Source organism: Stylophora pistillata, chromosome 4 (assembly GCF_964205215.1).
Source record: "Stylophora pistillata chromosome 4, jaStyPist1.2, whole genome shotgun sequence".
Classification (NCBI taxonomy): domain Eukaryota; kingdom Metazoa; phylum Cnidaria; class Anthozoa; order Scleractinia; family Pocilloporidae; genus Stylophora; species Stylophora pistillata.
This window is the reverse complement of record NC_142522.1, coordinates 725001-747500: the sequence shown is the minus strand read 5'-3', so window position 1 is coordinate 747500 and position 22500 is coordinate 725001. Positions and strand designations below refer to the sequence as shown.

General features: G+C 37.5%; 2 protein-coding genes and 1 long non-coding RNA gene across 3 annotated transcripts in view; 2 read left to right on the top strand and 1 right to left on the bottom strand.

Annotated features, from left to right (window-relative positions):
• Positions 1-6160, top strand: part of LOC111345823 (acid-sensing ion channel 1C) — a 16557-nt gene extending 10397 nt beyond the window's left edge. The window contains exons 14-15 of the mRNA XM_022953142.2: positions 4799-4855; positions 6113-6160. The gene's annotated coding sequence lies outside the window, so the exon portion shown is untranslated. The remainder of the gene's footprint in view (positions 1-4798; positions 4856-6112) is intronic.
• Positions 6161-6447: 287 nt separating this feature from the next.
• On the top strand, positions 6448-7747 carry LOC111339740 (histamine H2 receptor-like). Its single transcript, XM_088756617.1, has one exon. It carries the CDS (start codon positions 6448-6450, stop codon positions 7429-7431), a length of 984 nt encoding a protein of 327 aa, XP_088612743.1. The 3' UTR covers positions 7432-7747.
• A 5737-nt stretch (positions 7748-13484) lies between these two features.
• LOC148731968 (uncharacterized) overlaps positions 13485-22500 on the bottom strand; it is a 10297-nt gene continuing 1281 nt past the window's right edge. The window contains exon 2 of the long non-coding RNA XR_015999882.1: positions 13485-14582. This is a non-coding gene — a long non-coding RNA (uncharacterized LOC148731968). The remainder of the gene's footprint in view (positions 14583-22500) is intronic.

Below are 22500 nucleotides of genomic sequence, written 5' to 3'. Positions count from 1 at the left end.
TCATACCGCATCATTCCGCCACACCAAGCACAAAAACTCTACCGAACTTAGCAAACACATCTGGACACTCAAGAACGACAACATTGACTATTCTATCTCATGGCGCATCTTATCATCTAACTCTCCCTACAACAGCTCCAATAAAAGATGCAACCTCTGCCTAAAAGAAAAATTCCTGATAATTTACCGACCCGACCTCTCATCACTAAATAAGCGTAACGAACTCGTATCTTCATGCCGACACAGAAACAAAGCGTTGCTACGCAACAACTGAACTTTAAAGTTTTTAAGTTTACCGCGCATTATGCAAATCTGCCTAGTATATAAACGATAGTCACATGAATATTCTTTCATTAAACCCCTGAAGAGTGAAGCGATTCACGAAACAGGCTTGTCGGGAAATGTAGTTACGTCCTTTTTTCCTCTCATAATATTTATTCTGCTCTGCTTCAACGTATTGAGCACTGTTCCACGCGAAAATCGACTTGCAGACTTCCTATATATATATATATATATATAGTGGAAATATGAGAACTGATGAAGGTCTCGGACCGAAACGTTTTTTATTAAACTTTCTTAGACTTTTTATTTGAGTATATGTCTTTCTTAGCTCGAAGTTGTCCGTCCTCGTGTACTATAATATTTAGAACTGATGAAATATGATAGAACTGATGAAGGTCTCGGACCGAAACGTTTTTCATTAAACTTTCTTAGACTTTTTATTTGAGTATACGTCTTTCTTAGCTCGAAGTTGTCCGTTCTCGTGTACTACAATATTTTTCCTATATATATATCAAATGTAATTTTGATAAATATATATATACTTTTTTCGTTGTATCTCTGCTACGTTTAAACATTTTTAAGGCTTTTCGACTTTAATGGATCACCACTGGCCCACACTATAAGCTACTGTGTTGTTAGGAGAAAAATACCTGATCCAAGATGACAGTTAAAAAGGCCGCCATTCTGGATATTTTTAAATCTGAGAGCTCCTCATAAAAATTTATGGAATTGTGACCAATGAGATCAGACGTAACAATTTCCTAAATTTTTCGCAATTTTTTTTTTCTTGGCTTCGCAAAAAGTCGACTACAAAAGAATTTCTCCGTAAAATTGTGTTGACTTGAAAATAGATATGGCGTAAAAGCTAGCTGAGGTGTGACGTCATACGTATTTGTTGAAGAAAATTTGCAATGGAATCTTATCAGGAGACGAACGAATAGTTTTCTTTTCTAAGAAAGTAGATTCTCCTTCAGTTCTCGGTAAGAATATTCGTTTTCGGAAAAATTAAGCGCTTTTTTCAATAATACCATTAGAATATAGAATTATTCCTGCAACTCTGAGCTCAGGATGACACTGGCGCCATTACTTTCACGCTTGTTTATAAAATACTGAAATAATGCTAATTAATGCTTCATAAGTTTGCGGCAGAAATACTCGTGCCACAGTATGATTCAGTCTTAGAATTCATCGCTGAACTCGTCAGAAGTATGGCAATATAATTTGCGAGTCAGTTTCAAATTTCAAAGACAGTTTCACACGCTAGACAGACCAAAAAAAAGCAAACAAATAGTCTTATCATTTTTTTGGCTTAGCCATTCTTAGACTAAGGACAGTTTTCCAACATAAACTAGCCAATCATATGAAGCAATGATATTTTTTCAGAAATAAATATATATTTCAATGACAAGTGAATATCATTTCGCGACGTAAAATATTCCCTTAATTGCGTGGTATCAACCCTAGGTGGCATACTACAGATTATATTCCGTTTATTGCAAGAATGCTTTGCATAAGTCAATACTATAAGGCTGTGGGAATCCATCTAAATCACAAAAGGCAGCCATTTAGCAAAACCCGCACGCAACGTGCAAAGGCAAGAACTTTTGTGAGGTAAGGATCTGTATTTAACTTTAATTCATATAGAAAGATGACCACACCGTTTGAGGTAAAAGAAGAATTAATCAGACCCACAGGTTATGCACAGATTAAAGGCTGATAGTTTCGAAAGAAACTGTTTGGGGCTGCGTCGGTGAGAGTAACGAAATAATTTGGATATATCAACAAAGTTGAAATGGTAAATTGGCCACAGTAACGATTACAAAAGCTGACGTTTCGAGCGTTAGCCCTTCGTCGGAGCGAATAGGGGAATTGTGGGTTGTGTGTGCTTTTAAAGGCAGAAAATGGAGCTACGTTATTGTGAATGACAAGTACACGTCGAAACCAGTCGCTAGACATTTTAATTTACCTAATCATTCTAAGCGACATATGGCAATCTGCGGTCTTTCTTTACACTTAGGTAGCACGTAAAGCCGTAAAAATCTTGAACAAAAGCTCATCTTTCAAACCGGCAGTCTAAATCCCACAGGGATCAACGAACGCTTTTCATTCCACTAATTTATTCTTGTTTTTCTCGTTGCCATGTTCCCACCAATAACGTAGCTCCATTTTCTGCCTTTAAAAGCACACACAACCCACAATTCCTCTATTCGCTCCGACGAAGGGCTAACGCTCGAAACGTCAGCTTTTGTAATCGTTACGGTGGCCAATTTACCATTTCAACTTTGTTGATATATCCAAGTTATGCACAGATTAGCTTCATATTTAGTTGTTTTATCTCAGAGCTGTTTAGGAAAATGTGACATCTCGAACGTCCTTTTTCTCTGCAAAGATATTTTTATATTCAGTTTCGTGTCGTGGTATGTCTGGCCATTGTTATTGGATGCTAGCATCACGTTGGGCGGAGTGCAATGCAGCTTCTTGAGATATCATTCATTGCCTTAAACGAGCCTAATTAGAGGAAATTGGGAGAAGCTCTCGCGGAAGCTCAGTGATCTTTGTCACGAAATACTCGTTGGGAAAAGTAAACAAGATCTAGTTTCCAATTATCTTTTATGAGAAAAAGGAAACAACTTGTTCATCTCGAAGCGAACCTTAATGAGATCTTCATTACGAAATCCTTTTTATTATTAAGTCTAACGTTTCAACAATTCTTCTTCAAACCTCGGCTAAATTTGTGTATGTTTACATCTTATCATTTTAAAAGAGAAGCCACAAAACTCAGCCATCCATTTATTACTCCCCATTTAAAATGTTTCTCTCTTCTCGATCATGACGGTCACATGCATGTCGCCATCAGTTTTTGACGGGCTAGAAAAACCATGAGGTTCCCATTTGTAGAGATTGTATCTTAATATTTTTTCTAGGAAAATCTAAAATTTGCGTAATTACAGTTACAATTTTCATTTGCAAAGTGCTCTTCATTTATCTCAAAACACTAAGAGAAAATTCCGGCTGTTTCAACAAATAAATTGTTGGATTCATGCTAAAGTTTTTGTAATGCAAATAATGAAAGTGTAATATATCCTTTTACCACTTGCTTTGTGATTTGCATGACAACAATGCATACAAAGCATTAATTTTTAGTCTAATTATTAATCACCTTTAAACATTTATAACCATCTCAGTAAGTCACCTAACATTTTCAGTGATAGACTCTACGTCAAAAATAATCTTTGGAAACATTTGTCCTGATATTGGCAATACATTTATTGTATGGCGTTTTTAAATTTGTGACAACAAAACTCAAATGTTTTCTGCCGGAAACTGTCACGAAAACAATGGTACAATCATTAAAGTTATACCACTTATCATCCCAGACGATCCCAGACGTTATAAATTCCAATGAGATCAAGATGTTGCCTCAAGAAAGATGCCTTAAATCGTGTCATACATTTGCAGAGGTCGCCTTATTTTGAACTTTTCCGAGTTTCCTTATTGAAATTTTTTTCGTTTAGTAAATAAAATGAATAATCAGGGGAAATTGAAACTCTAAGCTAACATACATATGTCAGTGTCCGGTAAATGTAATTTCATTCATTTAAATTTGGATAACGCATGACAAACTTTTGTGTTCTGGGGACTGAACATAAATCGTATTTATTAAACAGGAAAGAGAAATAAAAGAATGATTCCGTGAGAAAGCGTTCTCCTAAAAGTGTCCAACTTGATGATGAAAAATACAGTGACTCTCGACTGAGTAATCTATCGAAAAAATACTGCTGTGATAATTTTTATCCTCATTTTTATTCTTATTCTAATTATTTTTATTTATTTATTTATTTTTTACTGTGGCTCATAGTTGATGTCGTAAAGCTTTCCCATTCTTGTTTCAGTTTGAGGCCACAAGATTAATTCATAGATCGCGCGAAAATCGTGTTGTTATTGATCTCTCTCAGGATAACTGTGTCAAAGTTATCAATCTAGAGCACTGTCAGCGGAATTGAACTAAAAAGAGTAAGCTTGCCCAGGACAGTTAGTGTGTGCGTGTCTTGGCAACTGTTTTAGCTTGGCGTCTGCAAGTCGATCACATGCCAGATGCACGCAAGCGTGGTAGCATAGATTCTCCATGCAAAGCGAGCAATCAATGATAATAATGACAGACAAAAACAGTCAGCCAAAGAACGCGTATTTGATAAAATTAAAGGATTGCCCTAGCATAGTTATGACAGTTAAAACAACTACATGATTATTACTCCTGGTTGGTAGATGCATTGAGGGTAGGATCAAAATAGGAAGAAGAAGTTTCATTTCCGCTGAAATTATTTCTTTGTTCCTTGACAAATTCTAAGCTTGTCACTGTTGGAATACAAAAAACAATTGATAGTGTCACTGCTGGTACACTGAACTGAAATTAAAATCACCTCATTAAGAACTGCGAAATGATACATAATGAAGTTGAGATAGACTATGTACGAAAACCTACATTATTAAACTTAGTTTTCACTTTGTTTTGCAGCAGTTTGTGTCGGTGTGTCAACGAACTCAGGACGAACAGTTTTTTGGGGGCCTTGAGGTGAGTAAAAAGCGCGTGGGTTTTCATTACAATTAGCGCAAATATTGATGATTCTTTTTGTAGGGTCAAGCATAACCCATGATAATGAAAACGAAAAAGCAAAAAGCATTTACGCGTGTTAAATATTTGATTCACTTTGTGAAAATTTAAATTTCGAGTCTTATGGCAAAGAGTTGAACTTTGATCCGGAATCCTTTTAGCCAAAGAAATAAAAGAGCCAGATCTATATTTAAAAAGAAATATGGTGAAGAGACCGCGAGACTCGAAACATTAAAAATCGCGCATCAAACTCGATTCGAATGCCCCATGGGTTGAGAATATATACTTATAGATTTGCATTACCGTATATCACGAGCAGCCTTTTTTTATCACTCTATACAAGATCTGTGCTTGTAACTCACGTCTAAAAACGTGAGAACCGTGAAACGCTGTTTTTCTAAAGTATTCGAGGTCAAGGACAGATCTACAATCTCATAATGCGTTGTTAGCCAGTACTGTAAAGTGTTGAAAACGCAGTGAAACTCACATGCAAAATACTTCAATGCTAAGAAAGTATAAACTGTTAGGGCCCCCTTTGAGCCAATGAGAAGCTCTGATTTAAAGTGCTCCTTCTACTGGCTGATAGATTACACAAAATATACGTTCTGACTCATAAATAAGGGATTTAAAAACCCTGATATGTTATCAACAAAACCAATAGCAGAAATTTTACGACGTTACAAAAGTATTGTCGTGATAAAACTTGCGCAAGATAATAAAAACAGAGGTGAAATCCCAACATTTCGACAATGTCACACAAAACAAAAATCTAAATTACTGGGGAGCAAAGTTTTACATAAGTTTTTGTTTCGATCACACGAACACAAAATGGGCAATATGCAAATGCGGGAAAAACATTGACCAAACTACTTTTATTTCAATATTTTTTCGACTCAGGAGACAATCATAAAGTGACACTAGAAATGTGCGGCCAAGACACGGCAATTAACGATTTGCATACACTTATTATGATGCACTTTATTTTTTAGTCATTCTTCGCGGTTGAAAAATAGCTCTGTGAGTTGTTTTATTTCGATTGTACCTTACACCGAGATCATAATTCGTCCGTCTTACTTGAATTAACTTGAGTCAATCACAAAAGGAAGCGGCGACGTGTTTCACACGAGAGAACAAAAAAACTTGAAGAAAAAGGATGACAGATGACTGATAACTTCTCAAATAATCTATAATTGTCATTTTTTGTCTTTGTAAAAACAGAAAGAGGCAATTCCATTGATCTGATTCTATCAACTGCCGCCCGTCCAATATCACAAGAGAAATTTTTCGTCAATTGGAATTAAAAAAAAAGTCCAAGAAATTATGATGAATTGACTACGAAAACTCCAACCAACGCCCTAACAGATGCAAAAGTAAGAGAGACTCTCGGGAGATAAGAGAGCTGTATTTGACCAGCTGTCGCATCACGTTTAAAGGCACTTCTACAACACAGTGGCACTCATTTGAATACACGCGGTTCTTTAACAAACCAAACTTACAGCACAAAGTACAGCGCCTGCAACAACAGTCTATGAAATCCGAGACAGGATAATACTATGGGCAACGATACAGAACACAACCACAAGTCATGGGGCGAAAAGAAAGCGGAATTACATGTGATACTCCTTTGCTCCGTGGTCTTAATCCTTGCCGCTATAATTGTAGCCGGAAATTCTCTGGTGATTGCTTCAGTTATTTCGAACAGAAGACTGCAGACTAAGACAAGCGCGTTTATCACAAGTCTCGCGGTTTGTGATCTCATCATAGGTCTGGTGTTAATGCCACTTATTGTGGTCTCAAACACTGTGGGCCCCGCTGTACAAAACGGCCTGGATTACTGTCATGTTACTATTTCCGTAGCTGTAATGCTTATGTTTAACTCGGTGGCAAATCTCGGCGCAGTGACCTTCGATCGCTTCTTGGCTGTGGTAGTTCCTCTACGCTACAAGTCAATTATGACTAAGAGGGTTATAGTACCAATCATTGTCTTTGTATGGATTTTTTCGACAGTTTTTGGATTCATACCTTTCATGGGGTGGCGTGCTGTTGTGGAGCCTGAGCCAGGCTCGGGGCTTTTTTGTCAAGTTCCACTAAATCTTGCCGCTGGTTACATCATCACAGTTTGTGTGGTAGGATTTCTTCCTTCCATCTTTGTACTCGTAGCGTATCTCAAAATATTTCAGACCGCTTACCTTCACGAAGTACGCATTGCAGCAGCCATAAACAGCGTTCTTCGCAACCAAACCGAAGTAAAACTCAACATGATAAAAGAGATGAAGGCTGCTAAAATGGTAGCACTTGTTCTTGGTGCGTTCATATTTTCGTGGGCTCCTCTTTTTGTGATCATGATTGTTGACATCGCTATGAAAAATGCTGTGAACTCGTATATTTACGCGGGAGGAGTGATTTTCGCTACGCTAAATTCAGCACTAAATCCTGTCATTTATGCATCTATGAATTCTGAATTTCGAGATACTTTTAAAGCGCTAATTCAATGCCAGAATGTGAATGCGCACAGAATTGCTCCAGGGCCGAGTTAAGGTTGCAAAGTAAACAACCCAATCTCACGAATTTTAGCTTTAGTAACATTACATTCTTTACAATTATGAATTATTTCCTGTGGTTGATGATTTTTTCTTAGTATGCGTGACTACAGAAATAGGGGTTATGACTTGGAATCAATATATTTTTAAAACAGAGCAGAAGAATTCTCAATTTGCCTGTGAATGTTGTAAAATACGAATTTCAACTCCGTTCTATTTTTAGACAAACTCAATAAATGAAATCTCCGTGGATGTACGGAGTGACTTGTTATGAATCAAACTGCAATAAAAAATGAAAGAGGTTTTAGAAGAAGCTTGTACAGGATTCCAGCGGAGGAAATCGCTCTCATTATTTTAAAAAATTTAACGAGGAAATGATAAACAAAAGAAACAGAGCAAACTGGCTAAATATAGTCATCCCTGTTTTGCCAAGTAATGTTAATTTCCAAAACCTCTTGAACGAAGACTAAGAAATAGAATGCAGATTGTTTTTTTCTTTTTCAATTTCGACTTTTCATTTGTTTCTGGACCAACAATGAACTCATTTGGATATAATAAGTTTTATTTATTGCGCTCCTTTTGGAATTTGTGCCTTCACCTGAAAAATGAATGTACCGCAAGTGTGTGTTTGATTCAAAACCGGCATCATTTTTTCTAACTTTCGCCGTGAAATAATCTGTTTTAGCTACTGCCTGACCCATTTTTGTGCATCACCAAGAAACATCTTCATTCATCATACAAGATGCTAAATATACTGCAAGACAAATTGGCACTAAGAATATTCCCCTTATTTACAGTTTTATCACTTTTTACTTTTACAAAAGATCCCAGGATAAGTTTTTTTCTTGGGTGGATCAGTTTTTCATCGCTGAGACTGCCTCAAAACTCATTATAGGCTCTTTGATAAATGCTCTTCTCAAAAATGTGTTTTTTTTTTCTAGTATCACCTCAGTAGAAATCGTAACGTATATAAATCTCAGACACAGCTTGCGGGAACAATGCAACTAATCTGTAGTATCCCGTGGTAAGCTCTTCACCTTTACTGACATCACTGTCAACGCCTTGACTCTGAGACCTTTTTTCAGCAGTTAAATTGTTTAACTAAGAAAGGAAGCACTTGATATTTTTCAAAAAAGAACAGGAAAGACTAGCTTTAAATTAGATACTGTAAACTTCAAGTTTCTATACGTATTTGTCTTCATTTATTGAAAACGACCATTTGTAATAATCCTAGCCCCAAACCTATTTCCTCAGTATGTTCCTTAGTGTCATAGGTAATCATTCGTGCTTTATTTGTCTTTCCAAAGAGAAAATCTTAGCCTCCACGGCTGTAGTTACACTGATAAACCGGGGTTCAGCTTGGATTCTAAACTTCTCTAGAACGAGGAGTTAAATGACTCCGGCGTCACACGAATGTCGACAAACGACTCTGGCATTCTCATTCTTGATCCAACAATCAACCACAAAAACAACGGCAGATCTGGCAAGAAAGGTTATTTTAAACTTGAAAATTTTGTTCTTAAATCACACAATAATGATGTTATAAATTTATCTAACTTAACTGGTGTCGAATTTTCGAAAATTTCGCCCCCTGGTTGATGTCGCCATTCAATTAATCCATTTCCTTTATCCGCTGAAGGCACAAATTTTTTATTCCAGATTGTTGAACATAGCAAATATTGAGCTTTCTCTGGTCACAAGGAGTTGACAGCTGTCCTTGGAAAAAAAATAAACTGATCATGAGTGAACGTAAAAGCCGGAACCAGGTAAATTCCAAATCAAAGGCAATAAAACCCGAACATCATGTACACGGGATGATGGGTAGGTAATTTGTTCACACGGCATTTTCATACGTGCTTTATTTTTGGCACAAAAGGAGTTAAATTTCAATTAGAAAAAAAAAAGACTTTGACGATATATTAACTGTAACGTTTTATTGTTCTGCTTGACCATGAGTACCTAAATAAGATTGTTAAATTTAGCAACCATCATTTTACATACATCTAATGGTGCAGCTATCTTTGGGGAATTAAAGGATCCCTTTCAACCACAATACATTGCGCGCGCGATATGTGAAATCCGCCATTTTCTCTGCCATCCGGTTTTGCACAAGTCGTGAAGTGGAAAGAAATCCTCGTTCATCCGAGTACATTTGCCTCACTGAGGTCTTGAATTTCCTCAATCGCGTTCCAAATTTATTGTTCTTTCTATTTGACTAGGCATCAAAACAATAATAGAGGTGCGCAGGGTATTGTGGTTGGAAGGGATCCTTTAATGTTAGTAATAATATTATTGATTTTACCTCGTGCAGTTCGCCGCCCCTAAGTGCGGACATTTTCCTTTCAAAAAGTTTCATATCTAAGCGACATTTTTCTCCTAATTAATGTTTCGCCAGTTTCTTGCCTCCCTAAAACAGTCATTAGGGTTTGTTTGACTTTAATAGAAGTAAATGGGCGCTTATGAATAGAAGAACTACGTTTCCGTAGATTTACTTCCTTGTTAAATACTTATCGGATTCCTTCCTCCGAATAAGCAGTATGGCTGTACCACAAAAAGATATTCCTCTTGTTTTCGACGACGAGTGGTGTGAATTTCCTTGCTCAGTTTTTATGGGAAAAAATCCTATCATGCACCTAAAGAACAGTTGAATCTGGATAAATGTTTACAAAGCTGAACAAAAGGAAGAAATTGGACTCCCCAAAGATTGACTCACCCATGTCACGTGTCATTTCTTTAGCTGATTAATTGGTCTTTTTTTCGGATTTTTTTCCCCTTCTCCGAAATCCCGATGATTAAAAAGCACGAATGGAAAAATATGGAACCGAACTAAAAGGAACCAAAGACGGTCGGTAAGGGCTAATCTCCGTAAAATTTCAACCTGGAATTAAGGTTTAAGGCTGAGTTAAGCGTCTGTTGTATGGTGTGGGAAGATCGGCAAGTCCTTCATGTTCTTCAAATGTGTCGGACTGGGATTCCTTGCTATAATTGGAACTCGTTCATATTCCACATAAAAAGGAAGTGTCCCCTATCGGAATAAAGCTTGTGCATACGTAAGGAAGTCTCTAATCGGACGGGGGAGTCCGAAATCCGACAAAAATGTCCTAAAATCGGAAGGAACAAAAACTTGTGCAAAAACAGACGGAGATGTCTAACTAACACCCTATCCTCTCACTTTCACCAGAATTAAAGATGGCGGCGCTAAATTGTGTTCCTTAATGTCGAAGACACCTGCCGCACTACTCTACCTTTTGTGCGTTTTTCAGATCTGTCTTCCATCGTGTCTTGTGAAACAAATTAAACTGTAAGTTCAATACAACTTCTTTCTCCTAAATGAATGCTCGTCATGTTCGATAGGTTGTCAAAGTTGCTGAGGAGAATGGAAAGCGACCAATTTAAAAATTTTGACTCTTGAATCAATATCACTTTTAACCGAGCTAAGGTGGCACACGTTACCTATTCCAGATGATCACTGTAAAAGTGAGACTTGCAAGTTGCATTTGGGAATCTACATACTAACAATATATTAAAACATTCTTTAGTGTTTGACTGTCCAGTAATTTAGTATTTTCAGAAAGTAAAGCGCTCTTTAGAACCACAAACCAAAATTCAAAAACAGTAAGCATGAATATCATGAGCCATTAGCCCCTCATTTGATGCTGTTCAGCCCAGCAGTCCTGTCTGCATTTTCGATTTGTCCTTTGAACTTGATCACGTATCAAATCACTTCGGAAGAAAGGTTTCTTTCTTGTTATAAACGTGCCGTTTGCCGATTTGATGTTGTAAGCCTTCACTCTACCTTTCTATCTTTAATATGTCGGAGCTGACTATCAGCTCTAGACAAAGATCTACGTTTTTCATCACCTGTCCTGCGATACATTCTTTACTATCGGGGATACCACTTTTCAAATCACTTCTCTTCTATCTGTAGCCTTCATATCTTGCGAAAGATTGTACGCAATCTATTTTCCGTTCAAGCACTGAACATTGTCATCAATGGATTATTACATCTGATCACCGCAAAACTTATGTTTTTACTCTTTTTAAGCTCAGTTAAATCAGCCATGTATGCAGCAGTTCCCTTTTTTCTTAAGTCTCACAACCATTAATATGCGCCGGTTTATAATATCTGTATCTGGAGACAGGAAGGCTCGCTTCACAACAACAAGGCTCGCTTCACAACAACAAAACAGAATGTCACAGGCCATACGCCTGACAAAGACTTTGCTCTTTCTGTTTACTTCGGCTTTACTGTGTTGACTTCCTTTAATTATCATGAACATTTTGATACATTTAAGAGAATTTCCAATACCACAAGAGGTTTAAGGTTCTAAATTTCTCGAGCTCTTTCTTCAATCCAGTTGTGTGTGTTTAGAATTCCTGAGTTTCAATGCACGCTTAACGTATGCTGCGCTGCGAAGAAATAGTCGCAAACACGAAACGAAATGAAACAGGAAATTATGCTACAACAGTTTTGTCCCCTAAGACAGAGTGAGGAATATTACGAACCAATGCAATTCGCCTTCAAGTAGCGTTTGAACAAGAAGCTATGGATACTAAACTTAAATCAGCTGGGACAAGAGAACTTTATCAGCGTTGAAACTGAGTAATGAGATAATCCCTGGTAGAAATTAGGGTACTATTCTCGACAATATTCGTGGGTGACCAAAGAAAACTTAAACGGCGGTGTGTATACGATGAATATATGAAGTTCATAAATTTTGAACTGCGGTATTAGATACGTATGATGCACGATCCTCGCAGTAGAGAGTGTGTGTATCTTTTAGAAAAATGTATTTTCACAATACTACCTTTCATTATTTTGAAAAAATGTCAGCAATAACAAAAGATCCTATACAATCAAACGTAGAGATAAAAGAACCATCCCCAGCAAATTAAAACCTACATTTAAATTATGAATCCAAGAACAAGAGCAGCCGAGTGTTTAACAGAATTAACATATTTACAATTTAGCTGCACAATAGCATGGGGACTGACAAATTTGGCGCCATAAAAAGCTCGCTACGCTTTTAAAAATTTAAACTTTTACAACTTCAGAGAGTAAAACAAAAGGAAAACATACTGGTTTAGAAGCAAAATGTTTACTGGGTGCGATGCAAGACATTAGGGATAAAAACTTCCTGTCACCTGTAGATGTTCAATATTAACGAGTTACGAGGCTTCCGCTCTGATGCGAAACATTTCTAGATTTAAAACTTCTTGTCCGACAATTAACTACAGTGAAGAGAAGTGCAATTAACTTGGAATACAAAGGCACCAAATTTCAATTGGATCACCGCGTTTTTCAAAGAAACCGAGCAAAGTGTATAGCAACACTGAATAAAATCGTATCGTGAAGGGCATGTTCTAAAGCTATACAGATAAGCATTGCGCAGGTGAATTCGGTAGTTCCCAGTCCTTGTGAGACACAGCCATCTAATAATGTTCCGTTTTAAAACTTATCTATGTTGTATCGGTCTTGCCTCTATATTTATATGCGTTATTTTGGGCCCATTAGATCACTGCTGATCCAACGTACAAGAGTAGGATTATCCTCCACGGTTGCTTGCTGAACATTTCACAGTTTCTTCAATATTAACGAGTCACGAGGCTTCCGCTCTCAGGTAAAACATTTCTAGACCGACCATCTAATTAAGATGACCTAAAAATAAAGCTCACATTATTATAAAAGGAGAAATTCAAATGGCATAGATTATTGAATCGCAAGGATCCCTCTGAAGCAAGTTGTCATCGGCTGTCAGTCTTATTTCATTATTATATAGCGATATCAGTCCTCGCAAATTTGAACGCTCTTGCGGGCAATTTGAGGATATATGGCCAATCGCGAGTTTTAGCAGCGACTGACCTGACCTGATCACAAAGTTTAACGGTGTAGCTTTGAGTAAGTAAGTATCGGGGGAAGAAAATTATCCCAACAAGTGTTTGCCATATTGCCTTAGATATCTTTGACTGTTACAGAAAAAAAAAACACTTACAGTAACATGGCGTTTAAGACTTCAAAAGATACTGGTTTTAAGATATATATTAAAAAATAACTTAAAAGAAAACCTTTATTCGTTTGCTGTCACTCTTAAGTCGGTTATTCGTATGTTATTGCGCGCTGCTACCTTACGTTTCTTTGCGACACAGTTACTTTCTTCAAATTCTACTGATCTTCGTGCTGCTATCCAGACCTTCTACTCATCCCTTCATAACCTAGTTACATGTCAGTAATGAGCAACAATTGTCCAGTGGACACAAGCTTCGAGAATGCGTTCGGAGCATTGCGAAAGAACTTGCTCACTCCTTTTGTCTTAGCAGGTGATGATGCTGTCCTCAGTTATGCTATGTTTCATTTATCTTATCCAACTATTAAGTTTATTTATTAAGTTTATTTAACAATAACAATAACAATAACAATAAATCCTTATTCCCCTGGCTCCGCACTGATAGCAGTGCTAATCGAGGCGGGCCAGGATAATCAGTAAAAGAAGAGGAAAATACACACAGTTAAAACTACAGATGAATAAATAGATGGTAAATACGAAAACAAATGAAGTCTACGGAAAAAACTATGTGGTTAATTCAAGTTGACAGCGCATTATGTTGTGAGTGAATACATAAGATAAAATGGATAAGGTAGGATGGGCGAGACAAAGGTGATAGCTACTAAGAGTATTTACTAACTTTAGAGATTATCGATTCTAAATATTCGTAGGAGTCTTCTAATTCTAATATATTGAACACGATCGTACGAATTTTTCTTTTAAAGATGAATTTTGGTAGTGTTCGGAGCTTAGTTGGTATCTCATTCCACAGTTTTGCACCGATTCTTGAAAACGATTTTCGTTCAATTTCAAGTTTTGATTTTTTAATGTAAAAGTTGTTGGAGGCTGAAGATCGCGTATTATATGAACGAATTTTTGCAGTAGGGATGATCAAATACTTCAATTGTGAAGGAATAACATCATTATTTACATTATGCATTGTCTCAGCTAGTAATTTATAATACATAAAGTGAATAGGTAAAGTCTTTGCACAAAGGAACAGAAGAATGGCGTGATCATACCTTTCAGCGAAACATATGAAACGGAGAGCACGTCTTTGGAGGATCAAAAGCTTATTTCATTTAGTTTTGCCAGCTTATCCCCCTGCAATTAAACGGTATCGTAAATAAGGAAAAACAAGGTAGTTGTATATACTAAGAAGAGTATGGAAAGGAACAAAATGCCTTATCTTAGACAGTAATTCAATGGTTTTGCTAAGTTTCAATATTATAGAGTCAATATGGTTTTTCCATGACAGTTTATTTAGGACACCAAGATATTTCACATGGTCTTTACATTCCAGGTGAGTTAATGTATTTGTTTGGCTATCGTTAATGTATATTGTGGGAAGAAAAGGAAGGCGTTTTTGGTAAATTATTTCGTGCTCTGTGAAAATCTGCTCTGTGAGAATGTAATGTATGCGCGCCGAAGTATGGCTGCCACGTTTGATGTTCTGCGAAAATTTTTAATTTTACTCGGTTTTCAGTCAATTTTTTTATCAGTTTGGTTACACGATGGTCGCACTTTGAACACAGCTCCTGTTTCATTTCAAGCGGCTGGACTGGATCGACCTTCCTTTCACTTTCGAAGACTAAGTTCATTTGGGCTTCGTCGACGACCAATTTCTTCCTGGCACAAACACGGTTACGTTTGCTTCTTATTGCCGTCCCTTGACCTTACTATTTGTCAGGACGTTCAAAGGAATCCTGGCCCACTTACTCATCATTCTACTGGTCGCGCTAACCTGCCTCCTTCTGCTATTTCGCTTGCCGATAAGCCATCAAGTCAAGCCCAAATTGCTACAAAGTTTTACTCCAGAACTGATCTTCTTCGCTTGCGCTCTTCCGGTCCAAGCTATTTGTATCAATCTTCATTATGTCTACTTCAAGCCCTTGGTATTTTTAAGTACCGAGGATGTCGCGCTGGAAAGGCTGTTAAAGCTAGGAAACATGCTGTTCATAATATTCTTCCGATTTCTTCTTCACGCCGGGATTGTAGATCATTAAATATTCAACTTGTCACCTCTAATGGTGTCAATCCGTCCGTTTTGAAGCCTCTGAGATCATTGCTGTCATCGAGTCTTTCTTCAAATAATCTTCGCTTTGCAATCTGTAATGCTCGCTCTATCAGGAACAAAGTGGAAACAATCATTGACCATGCTGTTGGCAATGATATCGGTATCTGTATTTTTACTGAAACTTGGTTAAACGATTTAGATTCTGTCTGCATTGCTGATCTTTCTCGTCATGGCTATTTATTCAAGAGTTTTCCACGGCAATCAAATCGATCTGGCGGTGGTACAGGCATTTTATTCCGCGACTCTTTTGATGCCACACTTCTGGACGGGAAGGAACATAATTCTTTTGAATTTTCCGAATGGATTTTGAAGACAACAAATCGCTCTATCCGTATTGTTGCTGTTTACCGCCCTCCCAACTCTTCTGCGTCGGTATTTCTTGATGAGTTTTCGTCGTATCTTGAAAACATTGTCATGTGTCCTGAACCTCTTATTATCGCTGGGGATTTCAACTTTCACATGGATTTGGTGCATAGCAATTGTGCTATAAGATTTAAAGAGTTGCTGGAAACCTTCAGCCTCTCACAACACGTAACGATGTCCACGCATATTTCTGGGCATATTTTGGATCTTATCATCACTCGATCCACCAGTGACTTAATTTTGGGTCCCATTAACGTCACCTTACCCATCTCGGATCATTTTTTTGTTGAGTGTTTTATTCGCTTCCCAAGTTCATCAATCTCTACCAAGTCTGTGTCATATCGCAGGTTAAAGAACATCGACATTGATGCATTTAAATCGGACATCACCTCGTCTGTACTTTGCAGTGACACACACTGGAGCAACCTTGGCGATTTATCCAAGCAGTACTCCTCGACTTTAACAGAAATCCTGGATAAACATGCTCCCATAAAGACAAAAACTCTTGTTACTCGTGCAAAGATCCCTTGGTTTAACGCTGATGTTCTCCAGTTTAAACGTATTCGTCGCAAGGCTGAGCGGAAAGCTCTTAAAAGTGGTCTTTCTTCAGATTGGCTTGCTTATCGTAAAATCTGTAATAGATATTCTGCTCTTCTCAAGTCTACTCGAGCTTCTTATTACTCAGATTTAATTGATCAGTGCGCTGGTGACTCCGGAAAGTTGTTCAAATTGGTTTCATTCCTTTGTAAGGGTCCTAATGTTAATGATCTACCACCTCATGATGACCCAGTTCTACTTGCGAATAAATTTGGGGAATTCTTTGTTAAAAAAATTGAACTCATCAAAGATTCCATCAGTGATATTGAAGTTAATCCTCCTTATTCTGATACTGCTGCTCCAGCTGTAGAACTTGACAGTTTTTCGCCGTTATCAGTGGAAGATGTTTGCAATATAATCAGTACATCGTCTAATGCCTCATGCTCCCTGGATCCAATCCCTACATGGCTTGTGAAGTCTTGTCTTGACGTCCTTGCGCCCTCCATTACTCGCATGGTAAATTTGTCTATTCGCCACGCCTATGTTCCCGATGATTGGAAAACTGCAATTGTGAAACCTCTATTAAAGAAACCCGGTCTAGAGTTAACTTATAAAAACTTCCGTCCGGTAAGCAATCTAACATTCATCTCCAAGATCGTCGAAAAGGCGGTTCTTTCTCAATTGTTTAAACACTGTGAATACAATGCTCCTCTGCCGAAGTTACAATCAGGGTTTAGAAGATTTCACTCTACCGAAACTGCCTTGCTTAAGGTTCAAAGTGATATTCTTATGTCAATGGACCATCAGGAAATTACGCTTCTTGTGCTACTGGATCTAAGCGCTGCTTTTGATACAATCGATCATCAGATTCTCCTTAATGTTCTTGAAAGCGATTTTGGAATCATTGGCTCTGCCCATAAATGGTTTGCGTCTTATCTGTCTGGCCGAAAACAACGTGTTCTCATAAACGATCGAACATCAGATGATTTTCATTTGAACTGCGGTGTCCCACAAGGCAGCTGTATGGGTCCTATTTTATTCATATTATACATATCTCGACTATATCACGTGATCGCTAACCATCTCCCCTCTGCTCACGGATATGCCGATGATACACAACTTTATCTGTCGTTTAGACCCAATGACATATCTTCGCAAGACCACGCCGTAGCTGCTCTTGAAGCCTGCATTTCGGATGTCCGCTCATGGTTGATTTATAATCGCCTGTTAATTAACGATTCTAAAACCGAATTCTTAGTTGTTGGTTCCCGCCATCAATTATCAAAAATCGCAATTGATTCCATCACAGTCGGTAATTCTACCATTCAGCCTCTCAACAGTGTTCGAAACCTGGGTTCCTGGTTTGACTCCAATATGTCCATGTCCATTCATATTGGTAAGATCTGCAGCAAAGCTTTTCATGGATTGTATAAAATTCGCCAAATTAAGAAATTCCTCAGTCCTGAGTCCACGAAGACTCTTGTTCACGCATTTGTGACTTCGCATTTAGACTATTGCAACTCCCTTTTATTTGGCGTACCCAAGTACCAGACAGAGCGTCTTCAGAAGGTGCTTAACGCCGCTGCTCGACTAATTTTTGGGATTCCCAAGTTTCACCACATCTCATCCGCCTTATATGATCTTCACTGGCTTCCTGTGGCTTATCGCGTCCATTTTAAGTTGTTACTTTTAATTTATAAAGCTTTAAATAACCAAGGCCCACTATACATAAAAGAATATCTGCAGCCACACAGTGTCAAGGGTCATCAGCTACGTTCCTGCGATCAGGGTCTCCTTAAGGTCCCAAGAACTAACTTTAAGACCTTTGGTGATCGTGCCTTTGCCCGTTCTGGACCTTTTTTGTGGAACGAACTGCCGCTTGAAATTCGAAACAGTCCAAGTGTAACGATTTTTAAGTCAAAGCTTAAGACACATCTATTCAAGCTGGCTTACAGTTTGTTTTGATATTTTGTCGTTTATCATTTTAATATTTGTAGTTAATAATGTTGTAAAGCGCTTTAGAATATTTTATAATTTTAGCGCTTTAGAAATGTAAATTAATAATTAATAATAAAAATAAAAATCTACCAAAACGAGATACTTACTGTTAAATAGTACTGATATTTTAATCTTCTCAAGTATCTGATCTTTTTCCGTTTAAATAAAACTTTTTCTGCTCAGCTAACTGGCTAAGTCGGAACCCTAAGTCCAATACAAGATGTCAGCGAAGCTCGCTATTAAACTTCCTATGACAAGGGAGTAGAACGACAAACTCGTTTTGTAGACTGATGTTTATAAAAACTCCTATCTCAAAATTGAAACATTTTACAATAGGAACCTTACTAGAATAGAAGGAAAAACACTTTCAACTATTGTCTTCGACAAGCTGGTTTGCAGACTTTTCTAGAGAGTTTTCCACATTAACTGACACCTTACAAATGACTTATTCACAACATTAGCACAACAAACGAATCGAACAGGACGAAATTATTTTACCCACGGATCAATACTACGGTGGCCGACAGGGGCAGTACAAAAATATTTATCACAGTACAAAAATATTAATTTCAGAACAAAAATATTTATCCCGGTACAGAAATATTTATCCCAGGACAGAAATATTTATCTCAGTACAGAAATATTATTACAGTACAAAAATATTTATCCCAGTACAAAAATATTTATCCCAGTACAAAAATATTTATCCCAGTACAAAAATATTTTTTCAGTACAAAAGTATTTTTTCAGTCTCTTTACTTATCATTATCCCGACAGCAATTGTGACTTCTTTTTCTGGCTCTAGTTTGCTTTTCTTTGTCTTGATTGTTGATTTTGCTCGGAAAAGCGAGCATCTCTCGGACCCCTTTTTAGCTTTGTACGACTTAAAGCTTGGCAAAGAAAATTTCCTCGTCTTCGGCGAATCCAGCGGTTCAGTGGTGTTGCTTATAGACGTTGCGGGTGATGCTACAAGGAAAACCTCTGTGCCACATTTCGGGCAATATCTGTAAGCTGAATCCACGATTTTGAAACTATAGCAATGGCAAAAACAAGCCGCCAAAGGTGCCGCCATATTTACATGTGCTCCAAGGAAGCTCCCAATAACCTCTGGGAGATTAGTTCCCATTCTTGTACTGGAAAAATATTTTTGTACTGGGATAAATAGTTTTGTACTGGGATCAATGGTTTTGTACTGGGATGAATAGTTTTGTACTGGGAAAAATATTTTTGTACTGGGAAAAATATTTTTGTTCTGGGAAAATTATTTTTGCTTTGGGAAAAATATTTTTGTACTGGGAAAAATATTTTTGTACTGGGAAAAATATTTTTGTACTGGGAAAATATTTTTGTACTGGGAAAATATTTTTGTACTAGGAAAAATATTTTTGTACTGGGAAAAAATATTTTTGTACTGCCCCTGTGGGCTACCGTACAATACCAATGGGAGATTAGTTCCCATTCCTGTACTGGAAAAATATTTTTGTAGTGGGATAAATAGTTTTGTACTGGGATAAATAGTTTTGTACTGGGATCAATGGTTTTGTACTGGGATGAATAGTTTTGTACTGGGAAAAATATTTTTGTACTGGGAAAAATATTTTTGTTCTGGGAAAAATATTTTTGTACTGGGAAAAATATTTTTGTACTAGGAAAAATATTTTTGTACTGGGAAAAATATTTTTGTACTGGGAAAAATATTTTTGTACTGGGAAAAATATTTTTGTACTGGGAAAAATATTTTTGTACTGGGAAAGATATTTTTGTACAGGGAAAAATATTTTTGTACTGGGAAAGATATTTTTGTACAGGGAAAAATATTTTTGTACTGCCCCTGTGGGCCACCGTACAATACCAATCAACTATAACTGACATACTATAATAACGCTAATGGAAAAAGAGGGGCTAAAAGCTATTGAAGATTGGCATATTGTGAGGCGTGAGTAGTCCAGTGGTCAGTGCGCTGGACTCTAGGTCAGATGGCCCGGGTTCAAGTCCTGGCTGGGGCTTGACGTTGTGTCCTTAAGCAAGACGCTTCACTCACATTGCTTCGTCTTCTCGGATAGGACGTAAAGCCGGAGGTCCCGTCTCCTGCACCTATCAATTAGTTAATTTCGGCAAGGGACGTTAAAGAACCCACATCACGAGATTACTGTGATGTGGTCTGGCCTGTTTACTGGGAAGGGGGGGAGGGGGCATCTGTAAAAATTTCTCCTTTATTAATTGTAAACTGCCGCCGGCAGTCTGGAAAAGTCCCCCGCACAGTGTTGTAAAGCGCATTGGAGCATTTACATGGAAATGCGCTATAGAAATTGATCTATATATATATATAATGCACAAAATTATCACTGGATAATTCAACGCAATTTTCGACAGATGTAGGTATCTTTAACCATAAATTATGGTCGAAACATTTTCTTTCAACATTTTGAAATAAACTGTCACCAATAACAATGAAATAAAAGGAAAGGAAACCTAGCCTGTGAAGAACACTTTAGCTTGCGTCATCTTTCATACATTTACATACTTCTTTTATTGGGTGAATATACCTAGGTATTAGTGTTTCGTGAAACTTTGTGTTCTTCGTCTTAGAAATACTGCTTCCTTTCAGTTTTCTTGGGAGATATTCATAGACGCAAAAAAAAATTAGCTTCAGAGCGATCAGATCACTACTGATGAAGGCACTAGACAGGAATGTCGAAACGTTGGGTCGATGAATAGTAATTTCTCCTACTACATTCATTAAATCATTACACCAGAGTAGCATCAAACCATGTCTGGACGCTCACATTATTGTAAAAGGAAGAATTCACAACGGCATAGATTACTGAATTGCCATGATCCCTCTAAAGCAAGTTGTCATCAGTTGTCAGTCTAATTATACTATCACGGCGTATAGCAGTATGTTCTTTAAAATTATGAACGCTTTAGCAGGTAAATGAATTGAAAGACTTATGACCAAACGAGGGTTTTGGTAAAAACTGACCTGACTTCAGCGTTTTATTAAGTGAGAGTGCGACGAAAGAACATATTCGCAACAGGGGTTCATCATCTTTCTTTAGATGTTACTATTTCGGACAACACTGAAAACCAATCAAGGTGAGATAACGGTTAACACTGCAAAAGGTATTGGTTTGGGGCATCAAGAAAGAACTTCCTGATTCTGACTCCTTTTGTCTTAATAGGGAACAAGACCACACCACACAAACTTAGTTTATATCATCAAAATGGCGTTTGTTAACTACATATCAGGACTTTACTTTCTAAACACCAATCTTCATTAACGACGAAGGAATTAAACATCAGTAAGCCGTTGACATAAATATGCATTTACTGGTCCCTTTTCATGTACTAAGCAATCGCTGATATCATTTTAGTGCATGCCTTTGTATTATCTGCGACCGTTATATCGTTTGACAGGTTTCACGCCACGCATTGGCTTTTTCAGCACTGATCAAGTTATAAAAAAAATTGTACGCAAACTTTTGTGAATGTGATTTTTCTCGTAGAGAGGTATGCTTTTAAAAACAAGTATGCTTCAAGTCTGAAAATGATTTCACATTTAGAGGATGTTGTCTCATCTGTTTCAAGTTATAGAAATATAACTCCGACGAAGGGCTAACGCTCGAAACGTCAGCTTTTGTAATCATTACGGTGGCCAATTTACCATTTCAACTTTGTTGATATATCCAAATTATATAGAAATATTTGTTGTTGCGAAATGATTTTTCGGCTGGCATAATGATATGATCAATATTGAGGTCTTTATACATCCACAAACGCCACTAGTACTCAACAGGCATTGTGGCTGATAGTTTATTTAGCTTCGCCAACCGGCAGGGACATCGTAACAGCTTGCACCAATTACTGCGGGCCCAGTAAACCCACCCATCCCACCCCAGGGAAGGACATCCATCACACAGTAATCTCGTGCGTGGGAAATTAACGTCTCCTAACCCCAACCCTGCAGGAGACGGGACCTCCATTTATTCGTCCCTATCCGAGAAGACTAGAATATCTAACCATTTCTTGATGTTATAGAAAGGTAGC

What these genes read in the sequence shown, in the direction of transcription:
- LOC111339740 (XM_088756617.1), top strand. Translation starts at nt 6,448, where the DNA reads ATGGGCAACGATACAGAACACAACCACAAGTCATGGGGCGAAAAGAAA.